A 15,115-nucleotide genomic window follows, 5' to 3' on the forward strand; every position below is an offset into this window, starting at 1 on the left:
AATTTCAGAGCTCGTTACTGGTCTGTTCAGGGATTTGACTTCCTCCTGGTTCAGTCTTGAGAGGGTGTATGTATCCAGGAATTTATACATTGCTTCTAGATTTTCTAGTTTATTTGTGTAGAGGTGTTTATAGTATTCTCTGATGGTAGTTTGTATTTCTGTGGGATCGGTGGTGATCTCCCTTTTATCATTTTTTTGTGTCTATTTGATTCTTCTCTTTATTGTGTCTATTTGATTCTTCTCTCTTTTCTTCTTTATTAGTCTGGCTAATTATCAATCTTTTCAAAAAACAAGCTCCTGGATTCACTGATTTTTTTGAAGGCTTTTTTTGTGTCTCCTTCGGTTCTGCTCTGATCTTAGTCATTTCTTATCTTCTGCTAGCTTTTGAATTTGTTTGCTCTTCTCTAGTTCTTTTAATCATGATGTTAGGGTGTCGATTTTAGATCTTTCCTGCTTTCTCCTGTGGGCATTTAGTGCTATAAATTTCCCTCTGAACACTGCTTTAGCTGTGTCCCAGAGATTCTGGTATGCTGTGTCTTTTTTCTCATTGTTTTCAAATAACTTATTTATTTCTGCCTGAATTTTGTTATTTACCCAGTAGTCATTCAGGAGCAGGCTGTTCAGTTTCCATGTAGTTATGCAGTTTTGAGTGAGTTTCTTAATCCTGAGTTCTAATTTGATTGCTCTGTGGTCTGAGAGACAGTTTGTTATAATTTCTGTTCTTTTACATTTGCTGAGGAGTGTTTTACTTCCAATTATGTGGTCAGTTTTAGAATAAGTGCAATGTGGTGCTGAGAAGAATGTATATTATGTTGATTTGGGGTGGAGAGTTCTGTAGATGTCGATTAGGTCTGCTTGGTCCAGAGCTGAGTTCAAGTCCTGAATATCCTTGTTAATTTTCTGTCTTGTCTATCTAATATTGACAGTGGGGTGTTAAAATTTCCCATTATTATTGTGTGGGAGTCTGAGTCTCTTTGTAGGTCTCTTAAGAAGTTGCTTTATGAATCTGGGTGCTCCTGTATTGGTTGCATGTATATTTAGGATAGTTAGCTCTTCTTGTTACATTGATCCCTTTACCATTAGGTAATGCCCTTCTTTGTCTTCTTAAATTTTTGTTGGCTTCAAGTCTGTTTTATTAGAAACTAGAATTGCAACTCCTGCCTTTTTTTTTTTTTTTTTTTGCTTTCCTTTTGCTTAGTAAATATTCTTCTATCCCTTTATTTTGAGCCTATGTATGTCTTCACATGTGAGACGGGTCTCCTGAATACAGCACACTGATGGGTCTTGACTATCCAATTTGCCAGTCTGTGTCTTTTAATTGGGGCATTTAGCCCGTTCACATATTAAGGTTAATATTGTTATGTGTGAATTTGATCCTGTCATTATGATGCTAGCTGGTTATTTTGCCCATTAGTTGATGCAGTTTCTTTATAGTGTTGATGGTCTTTACAATTTGGTATACTTTTGCGGTGGGTGGAACCGGTTTTTGCTTTCCATATTTAGTGCTTGCTTCAGGAGCTCTTGTAAGGCAGGCCTGATGGTGACAAAATCTCTCAGCATTTGCTTGTCTGTAAAGGAGTTTATTTCTCCTTCACTTATGAAGCTTAGTTTGGCTGGATATCAGATTCTGGGTTGAAAATTCTTTTAAGAATGTTGAATATTGGCCCCCACTCTCTTCTGGCTTGTAGGGTTTCTGCAGAGAGATCTGCTGCTAGTCTGATGGGCTTCCCTTTGTGGGTAACCCGACCCTTCTCTCTGACTGCCCTTAAAATTTTTTCCTTTATTTCAACCTTGGGTGAATCTGATGATTATGTGTCTTGGGGTTGCTCTTCTTGAGGAGTATCTTTGTGGTTGTCTCCCTGTTTCCTGAATTTGAATGCTGGCCTGTCTTGCTAGGTTGGGGAAGTTCTCCTGGATAATATCCTGAAGAGTGTTTTCTGGTTCCATTCTGCCTGTCATTTTCAGGCACACCAATCAAACGTAGCTTTGGTCTTTTCACATAGTCCTATATTTCTTGGAGGCTTTGTTCATTTCTTTTCATTCTTTTTTCTTTAATCTTGTCTTTACACTTTATTCATTAAGTTGATCTTCAATCTCTGATATCCTTTCTTCTGCTTGATTTATTCGGCTATTACTACTTGTGTATGCTTCATGAAGTTCTCATGCTGTGTTTTTCAGCTCCATCAGGTCATTTATGTTCTTCTCTAAAGTGTTATTCTACTTAGCAATTCCTCTAACCTTTTTTCAAGGTTTTTAGCGTCTTTGCATTGGGTTAGAACATGCCCCTTTAGCTTGGAGGAGTTTGTTATTACCCACCTTCTGAAGCCTACTTCCGTCAATTCATCAAACTCATTCTCTGTCCAGTTTTGTTCCCTTGCTGACAAGGAGTTGTGATCCTTTGGAGGAGAAGAGGCGTTCTGGTTTTTGAAATTTTCAGCCTTTTTGCGCTGGTTTTTCCTCATCTTTGTGGATTTATCTACGTTTGATCTTTGATGTTGGTGACCTTCAGATGGCGTTTTCGTATGAACGTCCTTTTTGTTGATGTTGATGCTATTCCTTTCTGTTAGTTTTCCTTCTATCAGTCCCTTCTGCTGCAGGTCTGCTGGAGTTTGCTGGAGGTGCACTCCAGACCCTGTTTGCCTGGGTATCACCAGCAGAGGCTGCAGAACAGCAAAGATTGCTGCCTGTCCCTTCTTCTGGAAGCTTCGTCCCAGAGGGGCACCTGCCAGATGCCAGCCGGAGCTCTCCTGTATGAGGTGTTGTCTGTCGACCCCTGCTGGTAGGTGTCTCCTGAGGAGGCAGTGTCTCTCCCTTAACAGAGCTTGAGCACTGTGCTGGGAGATCCGCTGTTCTCTTCAGAGCCAGCAGGCAGTAACTTAACTCTGCTGAAGCTGTGTCCACAGCTGCCCCTTCCCCCAGGTGCTCTGTCCCAGGGAGATGGGAGTTTTATCTATAAGCCCCTGACTGGGGCTGCTGCGTTTCTTTCAGAGTTGCCCTGCCTCAAGAGGAGGAATCTAGAGATCAGTCTGGCTATAGTGGCTTTGAGGAGCTGCGGTGGCCTCCACCCAGTTCAGATTTCCTGGCAGCTTTGTTTACACTGTGAGGGGAAAATGGCCTACTCAAGCCTCAGTAATGGTGGACGCCCCTCCCCCCACCAAGCTCCAGCATCCCAAGTGGACTTCAGACTGCTGTGCTGGCAGCAAGAATTTCAAGCCAGTGGATCTTAGCTTGCTGGGCTGCATGGGGGTGGGATCTGCTGAGCAAGACTACTTGGCTCCCTGACTTCAGCCCCCTTTCCAGGGGAGTGAAGGGTTCTGTCTTGCTGGCATTCCAGGTGCCACTGGGGTATTAAAAAAGAACTCCTGCAGCTAGCTCAGCGTCTGCCCAAATGGGTGACCAGTTTTGTGCTTGAAACCCAGGGCCCTGGTGGCGTAGGCAGCCAAGGGAATTTCCTGGTCTGTGGATTGTGAAGACCGTGGGAAGAGCATAGTATCTGAGCCGGAATGCACCATTTCTCAAGGCACAGTCCCTCACAGCTTCCCTTGGCTACAGGAGGGAGTTCCCTGACTCCTTGCACTTCCTGGGTGAGCAACACCCTACCCTGCTTTGGCTCGCCCTCCGTGGGCTGCACCCATGGTCTAGTAACTAGTCCCAGTGAGACGAGCCAGGTACCTCAGTTGGTAGTGCAGAAGTCACCCACCTTCTGGGTTGATCTCACTGGGAGCTGCAGACCGGAGCTGTTCCTTTGGCCATGTTGACAGTCACCCCGACGTTTGTCTCTTTTACGAACACGGTATTTCTGTCTGTTGAAGCGTCACTGGGGAGAGACCTCCTTTACTTGGTTTGATTCTTAACACTCATCATTGCTGAGCCATCGTGCTGGGCACATGCCCAGTGCTGTTGTGCGTACATCTCATCTCATTCCCAAAGTAACCCTGCGAGATTGGTCATTTTCCCCCAGTTCGAGCAGAGGAATAGGGGGCTCAGACAGGGCGGCTCCCAAGAACGAGGTTGTGCATGGCTGAGCCCTGATCTGGACAAAAGTGCATTGCTTTCCTCACTGGGTCTTTGATCACAGCAGTCAGCCCTGGCCTCTGTGCAGGGGGATGCTCTGAATGTCCTTGCGGTGCTTGTGTGTAGGGCTTGGGGTTTCTGACAGAAATTCTCTTTCTCCATAAACCTTGAGGGTCTCCTGTGCAGGTGTGGTCACAGGCCTGAGGGTGAACATGCTGACTGCCCTGGCATGTGCCCAGGTCCCGTCAGGAGTGGCTGGTGCAGCCTGCCCTTCTCTTGGTAGCTCACTGACAAAGGCGGTCAAAGATGGGGCAGTCTTACAATGAATAAAAATAAGCGGCTCGTTTCAGACCCTCATGGAGCAGGTGGTTTCAGGTGTCAGCTTTGAAAAGAAAATGTTGAGAACTAATGAGAGAAGCAGGTCTCCTCTTCCTTGAGGGCTCGTGGGGAATCAGCTGCTTTTCCTCCAAGCTCCCTGCTGCCAGCTCTCTTGTCCACTAGGCTCTAAGCAACCTTGGTGCTGGCACCAGGAAGAACCAGGGGCACGGCGCCCCCGCCAGCATCCTCAGGGCCATTAGCTTCAACTCAGGTTTTTACTGAAACCTCAGTGTGCTTCTCAGTCCTCTGGGGTCGGCCTTGCTGGAGCGACCTCGGTGTGTGGGACTGTCCTGGGCTGTAGTCATCCTGGGAACTAGGCACTCCTCCTAAGAGGACCTCTTAACCGGTTTTTGTCTTGTTCTAGACCAGCCACTGCATTACGTAGTTGTTACTGAAATTTGAGTTGCTGAATTGTTTTTCAGTGTTACACCGCTGTTTACTGTTCAGGCCTTCACACACACCGGGCCCTGCTGCTGGTTGTCTCCCTCCAGTGAAGCTTTGAGCCATTGCTGTAATTACCTGCCTTAGAGCAAGAAGTAGAGGTAGTCGGCTTGAGCTGTGGGTCATGTGGCCTAATCCTAGTTTCTGTGCACATGTACACAGAGATGTGTCTGCCCTTTGGAGTCTCCTGGCATCTGAGTAACCTGGATTGTTTTTCAGTCAAACAAGATACCTGGAGTTCCCCCCCACCCCCTGGTGTGAGGCTCCTTCAGCAGGGCTGTGATGGCAGCTGAGTGTGGATGGGGACGGCTCTGGCCATGCTCTGTGATCACAGAGCTGTTAGCAGGAGAACCCACAGGAGGTCTGATCTGGCCCTTGGCGTGGGCTGAGGGGAGTGTGTGCCACAGGTAAAATGCAGGCTGGCTGCCGGAGGTCAGCACCTTTTCCTGGTTGAGGCTGTATGCTCACTCAGATAGGTGGTGTGGCGGCCTTTTTATGGGCGCCTGGCTTCTGGAAGGTAGCTGCCAACATGGTACTTGGGGAGGTGAGCCAGCTGTTAGGGTGGGAGCAGAGGCCCTGGGAGCTCAGAAGGGTAATGACAGCTGCTTGTTCAAAATACAGATCTGCTGATTCAAAGCTATTAATCTAAACTTCTGAAATAAAGACAGACATGGAAGGAATTAGCATAGTGTTGATCCATATTTTCCCTCAAACGAGAAGTAGACTTGGAATCCTTTTCTATATCCAGGATGCTAGTTCCTGCATTTTTTCCTCTGGTTCTTATTAACATTTTTCACTTTATAAAATAAAAATATGCATTACAGTTGCCAAGTTTAAATTATTGGGATAAAATGCCCTACCACAGAATTAAAACCAAAATAATTGCTCATGTGATGTCCCTTGAGGTGGTGAGTGGGCTCAGGACCCTCCGCCACCTGCTTAGCAGGGAGAAGGTTGGGAGGGAGGGGCCGCCTACTCGCACAGGACAGCAGGGGACAGGCCAGGGCACACCATTTGAGTCCATCACAGAGCCAGCTCTGGCAGATTCTCTTTGGAATAAGAATAGAAATGAATTTTGTATCTGAAGTTGTTCATGTTTCTCTGAAATTCACTTCAGTCAACACCCAGGTCACAGCTTCCTTTATCCGCTCTCGGAGAGGAACAGGGAAAGGGTTGAGAGCCCTGCCTTCTCAGAGGGCGGCCGAGCAGGCTGCCCCATCTGCCACGGAGGCAGGTGCAGGCTCATGGCGTCCACAGCTCCTATCATATCCTTGTTGTTTCTCTGCAGAGAATCTGGACGAGGCTAGAGAACAGAAAGAAAAGAGTCCTCCAGACCAGCCTGCGGTCCCCCACCCACCTCCCAGCACTCCCATCAAGCTGGAGGAAGGTGAGCTCTGGGTGGCAGTGGCCGCCACTGTGGGAGGGTGCACGGCTCGTGCGCGCTGTGGCGGAATGTGGCGGGAGTTGTGTTAACACCAACAGAGAAGTGTGTGCTTGCATCAACGCCAAGACGTGACACTTCTTTTCTCCTATATTGGTTCTGTCCTGGGTAACTCCAGGCAAAACAGATTTGTATGTGAGCTGTGACCAAGTAGGAAGGCTGGCCTCGGGGGTCGGAACCCACCGTGGTTGCTGGTGTCTGCGTTGCCCATTGCTCGCCCACTCCTTGTGCCGTGTTGTCATGCAGATGCCACCTCCGGAGTTGCTCTCCGCTGTGTGAGCCACACGCCGGCTGCCTCTCAGCCACCGTGTGTCTGTGGTGTGTGATCCCGGGTGTCTGTCCCTCGGTCTCGTACATCCGTGTCTCTCGTGAAGCCCATGGCCCTGCCTTTCTTCTTCTGTAACCTGATGGCTGTGACTGAATGCATAGATTCTCTCCTTGTGCTTTTTTCTTCCTGTGGCTGCGTCACAAGCAGGAGACGGATGCGCTAGAGAGTACCTGTTACCCTAGTAAGTACCGCGCTGCCTCCGCTCTGCACCGGTGCCCTGTGCTTCGCCTCATTCTCCTGCTTCTTTGTTGTTTATTTTGTTTTCTGTTTATTTAAAATAAAAACAGAAGCCCCCCCTTTTTTGGACCCAGTCCCTTGGAGGCCTTCCTGGAAGTGGCTCAGTCACCTGAGCACTGTGCTGCCTTGAGCGGCAGCGGGTGCCTCCCTCAGGGCCTCTATGCACCTAGGCGCCACTGGAGCACTCTGGGCCTCAGAGGTTCTTACCTCCGGCCTTCGAGGGTCTCTTTGGATTGCTTGGTGGGAGGGTTTTACCACACTGGATCAGACGTTAAGGGCAGCCTTGGTTCAGACAGGCTGGGGTTCTGCCACCTGCTGTGTGGGGTCGGATTGCCTTAGAGCTTTGCTGAAGCTGGTCCAAGGAAGGTGGGCAGAGGAGCGGATATTGGACCCTTTTAAAGCCAGTGTGATGTTGGCTCAGAGGATGGCAGCTCTCCACAGCGAGCGCCCTGGGGCAGCCTCTGTCCTAGCATCAGCCGCACTGTGCCCAGCAGAGTGGGCCCCACCTCCTCACAGGGAGCGGCGCCTGTGTGCCCACAGCCCTCTCCCAGCCTCAAGAAGCCTGGCCTGGAATTAGCCTGGGGCAGCCGGCGGGGTGGGGGCACTTCCAGCTTCCCAAAGGTAAAGCCTTGAGGGTTTGGGGCCTGGGCCTCCTGTGCTGCTCCTAACCACTCGGCTGACTCCCCTGGCCCTGATGTGTGGCTTGATTTTTAAACACTAAACAGCTTGTGGTGTCTAACCTGTCAGTTGCTGGTAATGTTGTAGGCTGTTTACGAATGGAATGGACAAAGCGGGTGCCGGGTAAGTGTGGAAGGAAGGCGCCCCCAGGCCGTGTCCTCAGGGCCTACGTGCTCCTTCACAGAGGGCCACTCCTGATGCTGGTTGGGAGTTTTTGCCCCCGCTCCTTGCCTTAAAGGCCGTCTTTTTCCTTTTAATTAACTTCCATCCTAAACGGCTTTGTTCTTTTGGATGTTGACATCATACGTGCTGTGGGAGTTACGCACAATTTTCTACTGGCTGTTTTGGGGGACACCAGGTGTTGTGGACCCAAACTTAGACTTAATTTCACGACTGTGAATACATGCCCTTAGGGTGACAGGGCAGACTTCTCTTCACATAATGAAAGCGGGACGTGGCTCCTTTAGCTGTCCTCAGCTTGTGCTGCAGTCTGTCTTTCTGGTGGGGGGACCCAAGCCTGGGGCGGAGTCTGGTGGTGTCAGCACACTGCCCACAAGGAGGAGCTAAAAGCTACCCCGAGACCAAGTCTGCGTTTTGTGATATTAGCTCCATCCAGCCGTACAGTAGAGTAGACCATATTTTAAGTTTCTTGCCTTGGTAAAAATCCGTAGAGTAAAATGAAATGGCAGTTTCCTGTGTGGGGTGCCCCCATCTCAAGCTGCCCTTTGAGATCTGGGCAGGAACCGTTAACCCCGTCTCTCACCTCACCCACTAGACCTTGTGCCGGAGCCAGCTACTGGAGATGACAGTGATGCCGCCACCTTTAAGCCAACTCTCCCCGATCTGTCCCCTGACGAGCCTTCAGAAGCACTCGGCTTCCCTATGTTAGAGAAGGAGGAGGAAGCCCAGAGACCCCCAAGCCCCACTGAGGCCCCTACTGAGGCCAGCCCCGAGCCAGCCCCAGACCCAGCCCCGGTGGCTGAAGAGGCTGCCCCCTCAGCTGCCGAGGAGGGGGCCGCCGCGGACCCTGGCAGCGATGGGTCTCCAGGCAAGTCCCCGTCCAAAAAGAAGAAGAAGTTCCGTACCCCGTCCTTTCTGAAGAAGAGCAAGAAGAAGAGTGACTCCTGAAGGCCCCGCGCTAACACTGTCCTGTCCGGAGCGACCCTGGCCCGCCAGAGTCCCCGACTGCGTCCGTGCCCTGTCCTTGTGTAATGGAATGCAAAAAGCCAAGCCCTCCACTAGCTAGGGGTCCCCGCACGTGAGCAGCCCTGTGTAGCCCTGGGCTGACCCCGCGTGTGCGCAGCAGCCCTACCCCCCGCCTCTTGTCCTCTCAGCCTCAGCTTCTGGGGGAGACGTGCTCTCCCCACAGCGGGGAGGCACTAAGTCATGGTCCTAGCTGGAAGGTACTGGAGGCTTCTGCAGCTGTGGCCGCAGGTGTCACCCTCCTGAGCCTTGACCTTTCCTGCCACCCTTCCTGTTGTGAAATCAGCACATTCTGTTTCTGCTCGGCTTCCCTCCACCCTAAGGTCTCAGGTGACGGACTCAGACTCCTGGTTCCATGTGGCATTCTCTCTGCTCAGTGATCTCACTTAAGTCTATATACACAGCCTTGGTCCCGTGAAAACACTCGTGTGCCCACCAGCGGCCTTGAAGAGGCAGGTCTGGGCCAGACGCTGGGCAGGAAACGCCAGCGGCAGATGGGCCTGTGTGCACCCAACGCGATGCTATGCATGTCTGACCGATGATCCCTTGACCACAACCAGATTCAGGAGCTCAGTTTTTTCACTTGGGTCTCTGGATTCCTGTCATAGGGAAGGTGTATCAGGAGGGGAAGAGTCCTTTCTAGAATTTTCTTTGAGTAGGTTTACAATTTAGCTTATATTTTTTGACTGTGAACGTGAACAGGCTTTTTGCTTTTTTCTTTCCAGACCCCATAGTAGAGCACTTTTCACTTACTTGGGGGAGGTTTCAGGGGATCTGTTCTCACCGTTAACTCAGCCAGAAAGATGCCCTAGTTGTGATAAAAGGTAACTCGAGGTGGAGAGTAGCCCCGGGGCCCCTCGACATGGTGGTCACTGAGGGAGCCTGAGACGTGCGCTCCTTGGCTAATACTGTTGTTTTCACTTCCCTGGAAGAGGCTGGAAAAGGGCTCAGAGCTGCTGAGCAGGAACTGGAGGGTGACCCATTTCAGGAGCTGCCTGGTACCAGCCTGACTAGGTGCAGGCAAGCTTGTGTGGGCCCAACAGGTCCCTGATAGAGCTGGTGCCAGGTGTGGGCTCAGACCCTGGGCATGATGGGCCGAGCCACCTCGGATCCCACTGATTGGCCGGCCGAGCGAGAAGCAGGCTGCTGCATGGCACTGCCTGCCGCTTCGAGCTTCCTCTGAGCCGCAGGGCCTGCTACGCGGGCAAGCGTGCTGCCTCTCTTCTGTGTCGTTTTGTTGCCAAGGCAGAATGAAAAGTCCTTAACCGTGGACTCTTCCTTTATCCCCTTTTATCCTTTCCTTTACCCCACATATGCAATGACTTAATTTTCACTTTTGTAGTTTAATCCTTTGTATTACAACATGAAATATAGTTGCATATATGGACACCGACTTGGAAGGACAGGTCCTGAATGTCCTTTCTCCAGTGTAACATGTTTTACTCACAAATAAAATTCTTTCAGCAATTTCTTTGTCTAAATCTGGGAAGCAGTTTTATATTTTAATTTTTTTGTTCCCAAGTTTGTGTGCCGAAAGGAGACCTCCAAATGTTCATGTCTTGATAAAACGTCATCTGCAGCCATGGGTGCGGGAGGACGTTCCACCCAGCACTCCTGTTGTCCCCACGGGCACTCAGGGTGTCCAGGGAGCTGCTGGCCTGTCCTTGTCCCCACGGTCCCAGTCTCACCGTCACTGTACGCTCATGTCTGATGGGGAGGGCTCTGTGCGGGAGATACCCTGCCAGGGTGCCGGGCACACTGCCAGATACCACCTGGCCAGGGCTGACCCCAGCCTTGGAGGGGCCTGAGTCCCCAGGCTGCCACTGCAGAGGGGGAAACTGAGGGTCTCGAAGAGCCTTAGACCCTTCTGGTCAGTGGAACCGTTCATTCAGCTCTAGCTGCCTCTCCTGGTGTGGGTAGAGGCCCGGCTACGTATGGAGAAAGGCATTTGGTATAAAACAGGTGCTTTATTTCATCATCAGAAACCTGGTGCATAGTTTAGAAAACAAACAGAAACCCTGACAGCCTCGGAGTGCTGCCGCCTGGAGTCATTAACAGGAATGAGTCTGGAGGAGCTGCCTGGGCTTCCTGCTGGGGGGCCGGCTCCCACCCACAGGGTCTCCCTGGACTGGGAAGGAGGGGGGTCAGGCAGTGGGCAGGGCTCTGACCCAGGCTCCCACTCTGCCTGGTGCCCACAGCCTGGGCACAGTGGCTCAGCTACTCAGCCTTGAGCGTCTGTGCCGAATAATTCAGCTTCTGCAGGAGGAGGAAGGGGAGCAAAAAGAGCCCGGACCACGTAGTGAAGCAGGCCTGGGCCCCGGCCAGCCAGTACACTGCGGAGAGACGGCAGCGTCACCCAGGCTCCGAGGGGGCTGGCACTGGGGAGGTGAGAGCAGGTGCCCGGCCCCCAGCCTGTCCCAGCACTATCCCACGCCCTCACCTGAAGCAGCCACCAGGGGCCCTGCGGCCCTGGCCAGAGCGCCTAGGCTGCGCAGTGTACCCATGACCGTGCCCTTCTGCCCTGGTGAGCCTGTGGGGAGAGGCGTAGTCAGGGGCCACTGCCCTTCTCCGGCTTAGGTGGCTTTGGCTGAGGGAAGGGTCTTACCATAGCCAGCGACCACGGAGGACAGGCAGGGCACCACCACGGCGGCGGCTGGTGGGGGACATTGAGGAGGCTCCCATCAGCCCAGGGGAGGGCGCATCACCCAGCCCCTGCTGCCCATCGGATCCCCTGCCAGGGCAGGGCCACTCACCAAAGGAGTACAGCAGCAGCCCCAGGCCCAGCATGGGCAGAGAATGGCTCCAGCCGATGAGGAGGAAGGCAGGCACCAGCAGTAGGAGGGCCTGCAGGTGGGCACGGCAGCCTCAGCACAGCCCGTGCCCCACAGGGCTCAGGGGACTGCCTGCCACCCACTTCGGAGGGAGCCCCCTACCCGCTTCACGGCAGCAACTTCCCCGCCGGGGTGGATCCGCCGGGCATAGGCACCCTGGATGGTGGCCATGGTGAGGCCGATGAGGAAAAACATCTTCCCCTGCTGCAGGCTGGGAGCAGGAGCGTTAGTGCAGGGTCACCGGGGCAGGGCCACCGGGCAGGGTCACTGGGCAGGGTCACCGGGGCAGGGTCACCCGGGGCAGGGTCACCCGGGGCAGGGTCACCCGGGGCAGGGCCAGGGCGAGAGTGGCTGCCAAGGCTTCCTGGGGATGGGGCTTGGGAGGGGTCATCCCTGACAGGAGCGTTCAGGAAGACAGCAGGCTGTCCCCAGATGAGGATCCACCTGCTGAACTGGAAGCGCTGGTGTGTGAGGAAGCTCAGCGTGTACTCCAGGCCCGAGAACAGGAAGAGGTAGAGGAAGTAGACGAGGCCCAGGCGGCGCAGGCTGCTGAGCCCTGGGGAGAGGTGGAGGGCGCTGAGAAGGTGACCACAGCGGGGAAGGGCTCCGCCTGGGGACGTGCAAGGGAGAGCAGGCTCCACACTTGGGTGGGTTGAGTCCTTACTGTCTCCAGTGGGTGGGTCCTGGCCACGAGCGACGGCTGAGAAGCGCAGCAGGGCCAGGGGGCTGAGCAGATCGGCCGCATCATGGAGCCCCAGGGAGACAGACGGCGCCTGTGGGGACAGGATTGGAGATCACGGAATCCCAGGGAGACAGACGGCGTCTGTGGGGACAGGATTGGAGATCACGGAGCCCCGGGGGGACAGATGGCACCTGTGGGGACAGGATTGGAGATCATGGAACCCCAGGGAGACAGACGGCGCCTGTGGGGACGGGACCGGAGATCACGGAATCCCGGGGGGGACAGATGGCGCCTGTGAGGATGGGATTGGAGAGCCTGCAAGAGCAGCTGCTGGCCTGGCAACCTGCGGACTGTGGCCTCAAGAGCCCCAACACCAAGAGGGCGGCCCAGCCTCCCTGGCACCTGGGGCTGGCACACAGGGGCATTTTACAGCGCTAGGGAACCAAGGGTCCCGGACCGCAGCCCTACCCGTTTCTCCAGGGGCAGTGTCTCTGGCAGGAAGCAGAAGATGAACAGCAGGTCGGAGGCTGCGAAGAGCAGGGCAAACCAGGGTGCCATTTCCAGGGGCAGGGAGGCTCCAAGCATAGGGCCCAGGGTGAAGCCCAGTGAGAAGGCCACCCCAATGACCGCCTAGAGAAAAGGCCACCTGAGCTGCACAGGGAGACCCAGGCCCAGAAGTCCACACCCGGACCCCAAAGGCCCAGCCTGTGCACTTACCATGCCTTGGCTGCGGGCCAGAGGCGAGCCCAGGTCAGCAACGATGGCCGTGGAGAGGCTGACGTTCCCTTTGCTGATGCCCCCAATCAGCCTGGAGGCCAGGAAGGCCGCAAAGCTCCGAGAGGTGGCCCAGACTGCATATGAGGTGGCCACACCCATCTGCCCAGGGGCAGGGGCCAAGGGGCAGGGGCGGTCACTTAAGGCCAGGAGTGGCTCAGAGTAGGACTTGGTAACCCAGGCAACACCCCTCAACCCAGCCCTATTTCGAAGCATCTGAGGGCCACTGTGTTCTCAATGCCTTCCTAGGGGCCAGGAGCACCTCCTCGAAAGCCTGGCTTTGCAACAGGAGCCACTGGTCCCCCAGAGAACCCCCTCCAGGATGCGATGAGGGCCAACAAGTGGCCATGAGTGGCCCACAGCCACCTCCCTCTCCCCACCTAACCCCATGGGGCTACTGGCTGGGTGGGAGGAGGCTTCCCCATGGGCACCCAGCCCCAGGGACATACCAGGCACAGCAGCATCACCGGGCGCCTCCCCAAGCAGTCAGAGGTGGCCCCAGTGAGTGGCGCACACAGAAACTGCAGGACAGAGAAGGCTGAGCCAATGAGACCTGAGAGACAGATGTCACCATCATGGGGATGTGGTCTCAGGGCCCTCAAGGCCAATGTCCAGCCCCGTCCTGAGGGTCCAGTCATGCTGGGCCCTACACTCACAGGCCATGGCCCTTGAGCCGAGGAGGCCCCAGTGGAGAGATGAGAAAGGGGATGAACCTGACACGCAAAGGCAAGGGATCATGCCCAGGAGCCAGGACGTGTGGGCAAGGGCACCAGATAGATGCCAGCCCAGAGAGTGGGAAGGGAAGGACTAATAATTGGGGAGGGGCCTGGGCTGGACCATGTCCACCAAAGATAGGACCATAGAGAGCCCGCCAGGGGCACAGAGCCAGCCATACCTCCGAACAGGACACTGTTGTATCTCTTCTCCACTGGCATCCCGATGGCGGTGGCAAACCAGTTCACCCCACCCTGCCAGGAGCCATAAAGGGGGTCCTAGGGGATGAGGAGGCACGATAAGGGCTGGGGAGGTCCAATGGGCCTGGGGGGCGGGGGGCACTGTGGCCGCAGGGCAAGGACTCACGTGGGCACGGTCGTGGCTCTCCAACAGCCCGGGAAGCAGGGGCAGCAGCAGCGTGAAGGCCAGGAGGTCCAGCAGGAGGCCAAGGAAGACAACGGTGACCACGCGGCGCTCTGGTGGCTGCTGGTGGATGGGTGGGCGCGGGGTGCAGCCTCCACCCCCTCCCCGTCCCATGGTGGGCTGCTCTGACCTGGCCTGGCTGGGGTGTGGCGGGTCGGGTGAGCGGGGAAACTGGGTCCTCCAGGGCCTGCCATGCCCCCACACCCGACAGCTGGCGAGCACCCTAAAGGGGCTGATGGCAGAGGCTCCGGCCTACAGACGCAGGGGCCATTCTGGCCTGCGCGATGCCCCCGCCCCGACCCAGGCATCAGAAAACGCAGGCTTCGGGGGTTGCACAAGAAATCGTAGCCACAAAGGCAACGGTCCCCAGGAACCGGGGTGAGCACATCGCCAGCCCGGCCCCACCCCGCCCCACGGCCGCGCCTCCCACGCCCTCGTCTTGAAGCCGCGGGGAACCCGGACCCCAACCCCAACACGCGCGCCGACATCCCGGCCCCTGGTCCGGACTCGGCCTCCCTGGCGGGGGCCACGGCCTACACACTGGACGCGGGAGCGCCCTCAACCCCGCGCGCCTCCCACCCCGCCATCCCGCGTGCGCCCCGGTCCCGCCCCCACCCCGCGCGCCCCTGGTCCAGCCCCACACCCCGCGCGTCCCCCACTCCCCCACCCTGCGCGCCTCCCACCCGCGCCACCCCGCGTGCCCCCGGTCCCGCCTCCTCCCCCACGCCCCGTCTCCTGTCCCGCTCCCACCCTGCGCGCCCCCTACGCCCCCCACCCCGCGCGCTTCTTACGCCCCCCCACGCCGCGCGCCCCCTACGCCCCCCACCCCGCGCGCCCCCGGTCCCGCCCCGCACCTGCCGCGGCTGCGCGCTCGGGACAGACGGTCGCACGGACGCGGAACACGGCGCCAGGCTCGCCGCCAGGGGCGGGACGGCCACGCCCGGTCACGCCAAGCCCCGGAAGTGACGAAC

At 55.3% G+C, this 15,115-nt stretch overlaps 2 protein-coding genes across 14 annotated transcripts in view; one reads left to right on the forward strand and one right to left on the reverse strand.

The window, feature by feature from the left end:
• The window catches only part of ADD1 (adducin 1), a 92,265-nt gene extending 82,064 nt beyond the window's left edge, over positions 1–10,201 (forward strand). For 4 of the 12 annotated variants that reach the window (XM_025384727.1, XM_025384729.1, XM_025384732.1 and 1 more), the window contains 2 exons: positions 6,122–6,220; positions 8,293–10,201. In XM_025384727.1, coding sequence (XP_025240512.1) covers positions 6,122–6,220; positions 8,293–8,645 — 452 coding nt within the window. In that variant the 3' untranslated portion in view covers positions 8,646–10,201. Of the gene's footprint in view, positions 1–6,121; positions 6,221–6,749; positions 6,784–8,292 lie in introns of all 12 variants that reach the window. The other 8 variants (XM_025384735.1, XM_025384738.1, XM_025384737.1 and 5 more) reach the window with 3 other exon arrangements.
• Positions 10,202–10,667: 466 nt separating this feature from the next.
• On the reverse strand, positions 10,668–15,082 carry MFSD10 (major facilitator superfamily domain containing 10). 2 transcript variants are annotated; one of them, XM_025385543.1, is made up of 13 exons: positions 14,999–15,082; positions 14,088–14,279; positions 13,903–13,999; positions 13,457–13,560; positions 12,951–13,109; positions 12,702–12,863; positions 12,216–12,324; positions 11,996–12,107; positions 11,654–11,762; positions 11,474–11,564; positions 11,326–11,373; positions 11,161–11,250; positions 10,668–11,053 (listed from the first exon to the last, which is right to left on the reverse strand). In XM_025385543.1, the coding sequence occupies exons 2-13, from the start codon at positions 14,256–14,258 to the stop codon at positions 10,938–10,940; spliced, it is 1,368 nt and encodes a 455-aa protein (XP_025241328.1). In that variant the 5' UTR covers positions 14,259–14,279; positions 14,999–15,082; the 3' UTR covers positions 10,668–10,937. The 2 variants fall into 2 exon arrangements, with proteins under 2 accessions (XP_025241328.1, XP_025241327.1); XM_025385542.1 differs by having other exon boundaries at positions 14,088–14,283.
• Between the last annotated feature and the right edge of the window lie 33 nt (positions 15,083–15,115).

Source organism: Theropithecus gelada, chromosome 5 (genome assembly GCF_003255815.1).
Source record: "Theropithecus gelada isolate Dixy chromosome 5, Tgel_1.0, whole genome shotgun sequence".
NCBI classification, from domain to species: domain Eukaryota; kingdom Metazoa; phylum Chordata; class Mammalia; order Primates; family Cercopithecidae; genus Theropithecus; species Theropithecus gelada.